Source organism: Cyprinodon variegatus, unplaced genomic scaffold (assembly GCF_000732505.1).
Source record: "Cyprinodon variegatus isolate N-32 unplaced genomic scaffold, C_variegatus-1.0 Scaffold478, whole genome shotgun sequence".
Classification (NCBI taxonomy): Eukaryota; Metazoa; Chordata; class Actinopteri; order Cyprinodontiformes; family Cyprinodontidae; genus Cyprinodon; species Cyprinodon variegatus.
Window position 1 is genome coordinate 26,921 of NW_015150931.1, and position 11,300 is coordinate 38,220.

Here is an 11,300-nt window from a genome sequence, read left to right on the forward strand (position 1 = left end):
ATATATATATATATATATATATATATATATATATATATATATATATATATATATATATATATATAAATCATCTCAAAGGCCAAAATGAATATGTGATAAAATATAAATGAGATAGCTAAAAATATACAAATAAATCTAGCTCCTTTTTTACCGTTTATCACTTTTCTCTATCTAACTTCTATTTCTGGGTCGATATAAGTTGTGTAGAAGTGGTGTTGCTTCCTACTGAGAAGCTGGAGCATGACTGCAGAGGATGTCATCTGCACAGAAACAAGGCTGCATTCAAAGTACTGACTTGCATGTACAAAAAGCCCTTTGGGACCACAATGACTGCTCTATTAATAACAGTCTCTCTGCAGATCTTTGATATCCAGAGCTGGAAGGCAATGTATAAACCAAATGGCATTCTTTAATTCTTTTATCAGGATGTGAACTATATCTGCAGTTCTGTAGTGTAGAGGTGTAAATAATGTAAAATCATAAAGTTTGGCATGGTACAACCTATTAAAATTTAATAGTTAATACAACCAATGCCAGGAAGGGGAAAAAAAGCAATTAGTGTTGTTGTGAACAGTGATAATTGAGGTTTTATTCACTAATTTGAAAATTTCGTTTATCAACAAAAGGAGGAAAAAGAGGAACACTAACGAACTGAATGTGTTTTATCACAGGTTAGCGTCTGATACATTTGTAACTACCATAACAGTCTGTGTTACAGAGTTTATGGTAGGTGTGTGGTTATGCTACAGATAATTTCTTTTTCTAAAGGTCTAGAATAGGCATCCCCAAAGTCAGTCCTGGAGGGCCACTGTCCAGCAGGTTTTAGAGGTTCCTCTGCTTTAGCACAGCTGATTCTGATGATTGCAGTTCAGCAAACGCCTGTTAATCAACTATCAATGTAAATCGGCTCTGCTGGAGCAGGGAAACCTCTAAGACTTGCAGGACAGCGGCCCTTTGGGGGATGCCTGGTCTAGAATATCTAAGCATTGCATCTTAAGACTGTAGTTGATCCTATGAGGAAGGTCTGCCCACACAGAGGGTTTAAATGCAAAAAATTGAAAATAATAATTATTGATTTAATATTACTGTATTTTTAGAATGTTTAGACTATTTTTGACTGAAATTGTGCAATTTTAAACACCACCTCTGGCACTGTAGAATCTCAGTTTGGACTGTTGGTCTCCAAGTGGAATCAAAAAGCTAAAACTCCTCCTAAAATTTAACTTAAGGGCATCTCAGTCCTAATAAAATTTGTTTTTTAATGGCTGCATAATAAGACTTTTGTATGAATTTTTATATGAAGGGAATCAAGGCTTCCGGCATCAAGGCTGTGAGCTACCTCTGAGTAAGAAAATAAGAAGTTATACCAGTTGTCTGCACATCAAAGTGCCTACCTACACTGTGGGTGCTTTGAGAAAAAAAAAAGAAGAAAAAAAAATCTTTGTGACTGATTAACCATTCAAACAATGCTCCAAGGGACATGCCAATTTACATACTTATATAATTTAATGGAGCAATGTTAATCTTTTAATTGTGTACATTATATATCTTTGCAATCACTGTTCAGTTGTCATCGGTTATGCACAGAACGTACAGAGCATCACAGTCAGGCTTTTCGGTTAACCAGGATGAGTCACAGCCATCTTTGTTTCCTCTAAATGACGCATTAAGTCATTTTCTTTGTGAATAGCGACTCCAGTAGCGCTGCGTTCTGGATGCCCTGATCATCAACAAACACTGAATCTGGGACATAAAGCAAATGATTAGCTCAGGCTAAAATGATGCCATCTCCTGCCGTGAAGGTTGCTGATATGTGGGCATTTGTAGATGGCAAAGCAGATTTTAATTTTTTTAGTTTCCTATATTTGAGTGTGTAAACATATAATTACACCACTTTTCATAAATGTGAAAAAAAAATATATATATATATTTCTCATCCTTTGAAAAAAAAAAAGAACAAATTTTACCATATCCATGACAGCTCATTTATTGACACCCCTAACTATTTTCTTTAAATTATTCAGCGTTTTAGGGAACTCATGTCCAACTGAGCATAGACAGAGTCAATATCTTCAATATAACATTTTTGTTTGGACATATAAGACTTGTTGTCTTATATGTGTTGTCTTATTGTTGTCAAATATGAAACCAATAAAATTCCAGAGAGACATTAATTTTCTCTAACTACATAGAATCTCTCTTCCACATTCTTTTTTCTTTTTAACAAACTAGGTCATCCTGCTTGGAGGGTTATGGAGTGAAAATCTAAAGAGGTCAAAACTCAAGGACTGTAATATTCTCTTAAAAGTAAAGCTGCATGCTAGGAAAGTAGTAGCGTGCCTATTTGATGCATGAAAACAGAGCCAGGCTAAAGTGCCTCTAAATATCCAGCTTGTTAGGCTCCCAGCATTATTTTGTGAAGAGTACTAAAAAAAGGTTCAGGTTATATTTTCTCAAATCTTCCACCACAGTGCACATCTGACAAATATAATGACAAAAAAAAAAACAGAAATGTAGCTGACAGTGGGCCTCATGCAAGCGTTTTATACAATCAAAATGTTCTACAAGTGATTTAGGAGAAAATGTCGCATTCACCATTTTTCTCCTAATTCTAATCTGCTCTCGGGTAAGAACTAATTTTACGAGTGCTTTAGACTAGACGTAAGTACGGAAGAGGATTGGGCCACTGTAAAAAAAGAAAAAAGTCTACTGATTTTAAAATTTTATTTCAATTTAGTATTGGAAAAAAAGTCAGAATTCTGACTTTAATTTTAGAATTCTGACTTTTTTCTCAGAATTCTGACTTTAATCTCAGAATTTTGGATCTTAATGTAGACGGGAAGGAAGAGATGTGGGAGCACTCAGCTTCACTGACAAAGATGTGAGTTGTTTGAGAGTGCCAGAGACACATTGGTGGAAAATGACGGAATTAGGCAACTTTGATGTCCCCTCATTACTAGAGTAGCAGAAGGTCATTAAAACAAGAGAGCTAGTCTCTACAACAGACATGGCTATGGCTTGATGCTAACATGTTTATCTGTCAGAACTCTAAAAAAAAGTCAGAATTCTGAGATTCAAGTCAGAATTCTAAACTGAAATAAAAGTCCCATACTAAACTGAAATAAAATTTAAAAATCAGTTAACTTTTTTTTTTTCAGTGGCCCTAATCCTCTTCCGTATGTAAGAGACATACAAGTCCCAACCCTAGTTTTTTACTAAACAACCACATTTGTTGTTACTTAAAAGGAAATGCCAATTTTATAAGGCTACATGTCGTTATCCAGAGGTCACTGCTTTAATTTGCTGTAATTTCCTCAAAAGAAAGAGCAGTCAGTGAACTCTTTGCGGGATCAAGCTATTATTGAAATAAAAAAGGAACAGAAAATATAAAGTTCAGCAACGTACTAATACTTGAGTTCATTTCACTGCATGGCAGCTCCTTGGCTTTCTTATTACACTAAATGTGAAATGTTGTGTTTTGTTTTTTATTTTTTTTATTTTACAAATTTCCCTGTTAACATTTCTATGTTTATGCATTAGAGTGATGAGAGTGCAACGAAAAAATGACAAACATGGTCTAGAGTTTTACAGTACACGTGTTTTAAAAGGAGATTTAGCAGAACATCATCAGGTTTATCGATCTTGAATTCATGTTAAGCATTTACATCATATTACCCCCACCAGTAGTTTTCATTGAATTATTTTATTCATACTTCTGTAACAGTGCAACCACTCGATTTGAAGCTCTTGTAATTTATTTGCCACTGCTTGGCTTTTACTGGTTCATTTAATTCTGCTGTTCAGCTCTCAGGTGGCTGAACCTTAATCTTCGAACCAGAAAAGCTTTTCATCTTCATTTCCACTGTCATTTCTGAATGAATGCCTTCTGACAGCATGGGAGGTCACAGCCTTATATGACATTATCAAAGCTCATTATTGCAAACTTATGCACAGGTGGTCTGCGTCAAATTTATTCACAATCATTTTTTAGAACGTTTGTTGAATCTGATGTGGGAAGAAAAAGTCAGAGAAATTTACGACAAGAATGTGAATATGTTGTTGCATGAGGCCCACTGACTTAATGTGACAGACAAAGAATTAGCTCATTGATTCCCCTGCATATCTAAAGCTAAAATAAACACTCTCCTTTTAGGATTTCCTTATTGAAGTTACCAGTGTGAAGGGGATTATAAATAGTAGCTAATAACCAGACTCACTGTGGTGCAAACGAAGCTTTATAATCTTCAAAATTGGGATGACAAGAAAACATACAGCAGAGATTTTACGATTTCTAACACAGCTTAAGATACTTCCAAGGAGCAGGGATATGCAAAGGGCCGAGTAATGCTGATAATACTGGAAAACACAGAAAAAACAGACAAAAATCCCAAAACTTGGGTGAGCAAAGCTGAAAAAGGGATCAAGTTATCCTACTTCACACGCAGGGTGGAGGATGGAAAAGGAGAGCAAATTAATGACTCCAAAGCTCTCTGGTAGAGAACTGCAGCAGTGTGATAATACTCTGTAATAAAATATGAGTTAATATGAAGCCTTTAAACCAGGGGTCTCAAACTCAAATCTTCTAGGGCCGATGTCCTGCTACTTTTACATGTGTCCCTTGCCCTTAACACCTGAATCAAATAGCTTAACTACCACATGAGCAGCAGTCAATCCCTGCTAAAGAGCTCATATTGGAGTCGGTTGTGTTGAAGCAGAGACACGTCTAAAAGTGGCAGGACATCGACCCTGGAGGATTTGAGTTTGAGACCCCCCTGCTCTAAAATGTTTAGATGTCCAGAGACCTTTGTAAGGAAATCCTAAAAACCATATTTAAAAAAAAAAAAAAATAAACTAAAGCCTAGAAAGCTTCAAAACTGGAGAGTGATCTTGTTCAAAACAGACAAGTTATTAGTGTGTAGCGTGAGTGTTAAAAACACAAAATGACGATGCCCAGGCTGTCATCTGAAGGCATCACTAACACGGCAGAATGTCATCCAAGCAAAAAAACGTAAACAGCCATCTGTGGTGTCAAATGTGCCAGCTGAGTGTCTTATCATGGTCTGATCTACTGACCAGAGTTTAGAGATGTGTCAAGAGATGGAAAATGGGGTTGATGAATGGAATCAATACTGAACGAAAAAGAAATATTACAATATAGGTCAGTTTACTGAACATCGAAATATAGTTCTTAGATCAATTTAAGCAGTTAAATGACTAAATATTAAAATAATCTAAATAATTATGTATAATAATAAATGATAATGTATGGCTGGGCTGTAATTTAATAACCAAAGAACAAAAAGCATGAAAGGGATTATTTATTGCAACCAATGTACCTCTAAAGTCCCACCATAACAGCTTGTAAAACGATTCCTTTAAACACCTGAGCATCATAGTGACAGATATCCGGAGATAAAGTGGGTCAACGGATGAGGATTAAGCAAAGTGGAGGGTGGTTGTGACATCAAATTTGAGATTAAAGATCATTAGAGAAGAGGTGAAGTAGGTGAAGTTAGAGCTGAAGAGCACAATAATCAAAGGAAACCAGCGCTTTTTAACTCATCAAGTCAGAGGATCTGCATGCATTCAGAGACAGTTGGCAGCAGAGGCTTGAGTGCATGTGTAGGCAGACTGCTCATATTTTAGTGCTGAAGGAATGCAGGGACATGAGCGAATCAGAAATGACACAGTTTTCATCATAATCACAATTACAATGATTGTTACCATTAATATTATTATTATTAATGCAGTTACAAAGTGCATTTATTTACCATCTGTGTTTTGCCGTGCTCTCCATCCTTCACCATAGAGATGATGAGAAGAGAACAGACAAGGGGGAGAAAAACAAAAATGACAAAACATAACTTTCTCAGTGCGATTTCTTTTTCAGATAAAGTGACAGTTCAGTTCTGTCTTATCCGTGAGGACATCAGCACAACATTGTAAAAGCAGGTAAGCAAAAGAACAACAAAAACAAAGACATGCGTTTAAAATGCGGTTAAAAGCTCTAGTACTAGGGAAGAAAAACTAAAAACCCAACTCTTATTTAATGCTCATAATCAAAGACAAAAATACGACATTTTTCTTGTGTTTCCTCCCACATACAGTAGAAAATGTCAGTAGCATAAAGTAGTTCTGGTTGCATCAAATCCCGTCTAAGTGGAAAATGTCCTAAAATGTTGACTTATTGGCTCTTTAAATGATTAAAAAACTAGAATATTGCCTGATCACCATGAACATTTTTAAAGTATCTTATCTTTTACCAAATAGATAAAAATGTCCACGATTAATTAATAGAAACATAATAAGCTATTATATAACAGAATGGTGAAACTTATGAATTGAACGTTTTAGATCAAAAGCTATATAAATTTAATCAAAATATTATAAAGAAATGGTTGTGTTTCTTATTTTAAGGCAATCTTTTAAATGCTTTATTGGCTTTAGAAGCTTTTCAACAATTGAATGCAAGATTTTTCATAAAGCCTTTCCAGTTTTTCTTGTGGGGAGAAAATAAAAAAGGCTTCATTTCTTATTATCAATCGAGAACAGCTTTAGCACATGTAGAATTTTGTATTCTTCCTAAAATTTGCGTAAAAATTTAAAGACTTTTCTTCATTCAAACTGTTCTTCCTTGTGCTGTTTTGTTTTGCGCTTTTAAATAAGAATGAAAAAAATTTATTTTCTTCATTTTTCTCAGTCTTTTAGCATTCTGAGAGCATTTTCAAAGCATGTTTTAGCCCTAGTCTCTGTCTTTCACAAATGTTTATAATGAACCTGAGACATCAATTAAAACATATTTAATTTATCAATTTTGTGTGAACAATATTTCATAAGGTTAATACATTTTTTAAGTCTAATTAGCATGAAGAAAAAGTATACTTCTGTCTTGCAAAAGCTAGACAAACATGTAAAATAAGGAGTAATGATTTGTGAAAGCAGGTTTGTTCATAAGCTATTACCTCACCCTGAATGGTAGCTGTGGTTACAGAGGAAGCGGACAGAGGTAGCAAATGAAATGGAGAGAAAGCAGGAAAGAGCTACTGGTCTCTCAACCAGGGAGAAAAGGATTAGTGAGGGTCATCTCTTTGCAGTTGGTTCTTTGTTAGCATTGGATCAATACAAATTAAGAGACTAGCTTATTTATTATTCACCAAGGCTTTGCAAGCTGATGAGTGCAAGCAATGATCAATTGTGGAAAAACAAAACATCCAGAAAGTAAGAACATATCTACAGGAACAGAATGTAAAAAGACAGAAAGAGTAAAACAACAGGAAGGAACACAAGAGAAAAAAAGCATAGACCCAAAAGTTATTTTGTCCGTCTGCCGCGTTCCTTTTGTCGCCAATATTATTTCAGGAAAAAGAAAAAACAGGCAAATTGCTTGCCTGCATAAAATAAGTTAATACTCTACTGGATGATAAAGAAGGATTTTGTGGCATGGAGAATAAAAAAGGCTGTGTTAATAGTCTACTGTACTGCAGGAAAGTATGAGGGATGGAACGGTTCGTTCTCGGTATGAAAAAAAAAAAAAAACTATGCTGCACAGCTCAGTCCATTAACTTAAAAAGGCTTGGTTTTCAGACTTAGATTTCGTGGAAATGCAAACAGCAACGCTAACTAGTATAAAGCAGATCTACATCAGAAAAGGATACAGTATATTAGGTGATATATTCATCAACAGTATCCAATACTTGATAGAACTTACTAGCATCATTTGTTCCAGCTGGCCGAGGCGCATTTGTTTAGGATGTCAACAAGACGGATAGTTTATGGGTGCTGAAATGTTGCACTTATAAACAGCCATATGTTTTTCAAAAGCAACATGGTTTACTGACATTGGCAGTGATACGATTAGCTCATACAGGTAGTAATTTTCTCAATGTTGCAATCTTAGCGATTGTGTTGCTTCATCAACTGAGTAATCAGACCCTTTAACAACTTAGAAAAAACTCAGAAACTACTAGCTAAATGACGGCGTGTTACTTGAGACTTTGATGGCTACATGTTGAGCACCAATTATTATCTTTAAAGAGCCGCCGTGAGCCCATCGCACTTCCCAAGCACTGACAGGTGGTCACAGCAGTGTGCAGCAAACACCGCCTGCATTCAGAGCGGAGAGGAGACAGTCCACTCCCCGACTACATTTCAAATAGATTATACAGCTGATCCCGCCCTTTATTAACACATTATAAAACCATAATGTAAATAAAATGTCTACAGTTATTTTCAACTGACTTTATAATACTGAATTAAAATCCTATATATGAATGTCATGAAGTAATTGTATAACTGTACGGCTTTGTCTGAACCCACAATTCATAAACATATTAGTATATAATCAACTTTTAGGGAAAAAAAATGCTACGTGTATTACTTAAGAGTTTTTGCCACAATGATTGCTCAAGAGAACGGGAAAAAATTGCTCAATCTAGCAAAAACAGGTTAAATATGTTGGCTCTAAAAAGATGTCAGGAGTTTGTGATTCATCAATAGTTCAAGGATGAGGAAGGAAAGAGATTCTACTTCTTTTGAAAAACAGTAAACCTTGGTAAAATGTTAGAACATTAAGAGACCAAACTAAATCACTGAAATGACTATATTTGTTGTGTCAGAAGTGGGCCGATATTGGCTCTGCAGTGAAATTATCTTTGTGATGAACATCCTACATTGCTGTTGAGGTTGAGATTAAGTGACTAAGTTTTTCCTCTTTAATGAAAATTGAATGACTTCCTATGTTCAAGGCTACAAGGTGAGGCAAACATATTTTATATACACACCTGAAACATTATCTATTCATGATGTCAGGTATTTCTAAACCAATTACCCGATACAAGTGGTGATTTCAAGTGAAAATCTTTGATCCTTAAACCATTACTTCAACAGTAGCTTTTTCAACCGTTCCACCCCTAGACAATCCATGATTACTTTGGAGGTTTTTACTAATAATTAAATATGACTAGTCAATTAATCTCTGCAACATTGAAAAAGAAATACATGTGGTGACCAGATCTAAACAAACACTAAGAAAACAGTCCGTCAACAAATTACTCAACACTTTGATTTAGAAAAATGAATTTAAGGAGGATTAAAAAAAGAAACCAAAAAGCTTAAGATGGAATAAAACTGTAAAAAACTGACTCTTGCAAAAATGTATATTTTACGATTGCTGCTCATTTAAAACATTTTGACACTTTACTAAAGCTGCATTAAAGCCACACATTTCCATAGAAGCAACTTGTTCCGCCACTAATGGAAATATCAACCGTTTACAAAGAGTGGGTCATTTACAGAAATCAATCAACTGTGATCGCAGTGGAGTGGAAATCTAAGACTAACCTTCGACAGCCCTCTTGAAGAAGACCTTGCAGCTGCCACAGGTAACCACCCCGTAATGGCATCCAGATGCCTCGTCTGAGCACACCAGGCATATCTTATGGGCTTGCCCGCCAGGCTTGGACTGGCCGGTCGCTGAAGTGCTGTTGTTTTCTCCAGTTCTGGCTGATGGGCTGGAATAAAATCAGAAAAAGGTATTAGGGTTTAATAATAAAAAAAAACACATGCTAAGAGTGTTTAACATGAATGGAAACTTGACAGAGTGACGGAAAGAATGTAGCTTGCAGAGGCCTGATTTGCAGTATAAAAAGTTGTATATTGTATTGTTGCTAGGAGACACAGAAGTCGTTTTGAGGGGCGCAAAGGAATCACTTCGAAGCAGACTGATGTAAAAAAATATACACAACATATTTTAAAAATGTATTAGAAAATAGAAGAAAAAATACATTTGGAAGCACAATTATAAAAAAAATTTAAATGTTTTATTTGGTTTAGCATTTGAAAAAAATATCGACTCAGATGAAGTGATATACAATTAAGAGTATTTGTTGTAACAAGCTCTCTGCTTGTGTTTTCACGAGCACAAAAGCAAATAAGCTAAACCGTATACAGCTTATCCCTGGCAACAGTTTTTTTGTCCGGTGACTAAGCTCCAAATCTCATGCCATGCCTCCAGTTGTACTATAATGCCTATTAAACCCTTGCTAAATCCTTCTGTGTACACACTTGCGGTTTTCGTTTTCCCTTTCCTTATAATTGATGTTACCGTAACATCTAAAACGAATATTAAAGCCAAAGTTACAGCAATCATTCGTACTGCAATTGTAGATGAAGCAGAAACGAGTACCGAAGGATTATGACAGGAATTTGATCGCATTAAACAAGCCTTACTCTCCTCTGGTATTTCATAGCACACAGAATGGAATGCACATTAAAATTATGAAGCAATCCTTTTGCTAAGCTTGCTTATGAAGAAAAAAGTAGGTCTATATGTACCTCTATAGGAGCACACAAAGGCACTAAAACCCACTTTTTTTTCCCACAATACTACTTCCTAATTATTTCCAAAAGTTGTTTATGGAATAAAAAGAAAACGTTACAGTGTTCAAAATGTTTTTCAAATTAAATATGAAGAGCGTTGCATGAATTTGTAATCACCCCCTTCTACTTTGATACCCCAAAAGGCTGAAACTAAGAAATGACCTAAATAGTAACCAGAATTAATCTGTCTACTTTTATCACTTAATAATCACAGCTTTTGTTTAAAAGAGCTATTTTAGAGAACATTAGAAAATAAAAATGAAGACCAAGGACCAAAGCAGGACGGTAACAGATGAAGTTTTGCAGAATAACCTCTCAAGGCAATTAGCCTCCTAATGGTGCGTTCACACAGGAGGCGGTGAACGCATTGATTTCCGTGGGCGCTGCAGGGAGTTCACCAATCTGCATTTCAGATGCAAAGTGTTTACACTCTGGACCACATCATCAAATAGGAGGAGCTTCAACTGCGTGAAGCTGACACCCTATTGACGACAAAAATCTCACCAAATAGACTAAAAGGTTATTACTCCTAGTGCAGGTTTGTGCACTTAACCCTGTAATGCCAAATGTATCATATTTGATACATACGGTTTCTGAAATGTTTTGCGTCTGAACCTTTTGCATAATTTGATGGTAAAAATTATGCTCAAAATCCTATTTTACACAATCAGATATACCTGATAACAGAGGGCAGAAGACTACACAAAAAATAATCTTAACTTATCGCATAGTAATAAATTATTAATATCAAATATGTATTTCTGTTTTTCTTTTTACATATTTTGTTAAAAGGCCAAATAAGGACTTCAAACCAAAAAAAAGTAATTTTCTGTTTTGTTTTATTCTTGGACCGGGCTTTAAAGGGTTAAAATAGTCCTTTGTATAAATCAATGGTCACATGTGCTGCTGTCGTTTCAGAGATA

At 35.4% G+C, this 11,300-nt stretch overlaps 1 protein-coding gene across 2 annotated transcripts in view; it reads right to left on the reverse strand.

Moving 5' to 3' along the window:
• Positions 1 to 11,300, reverse strand: part of nr3c1 (nuclear receptor subfamily 3 group C member 1) — a 92,530-nt gene that overhangs the window by 25,286 nt on the left and 55,944 nt on the right. Inside the window, exons 3-4 of one of the 2 annotated variants that reach the window (XM_015389870.1) lie at positions 9,340 to 9,509; positions 5,772 to 5,798 (exon numbers count right to left, since the gene is read on the reverse strand). In XM_015389870.1, the coding sequence (XP_015245356.1) occupies positions 5,772 to 5,798; positions 9,340 to 9,509 (197 nt within the window). The remainder of the gene's footprint in view (positions 1 to 5,771; positions 5,799 to 9,339; positions 9,510 to 11,300) is intronic. The other variant, XM_015389871.1, reaches the window with a different exon arrangement.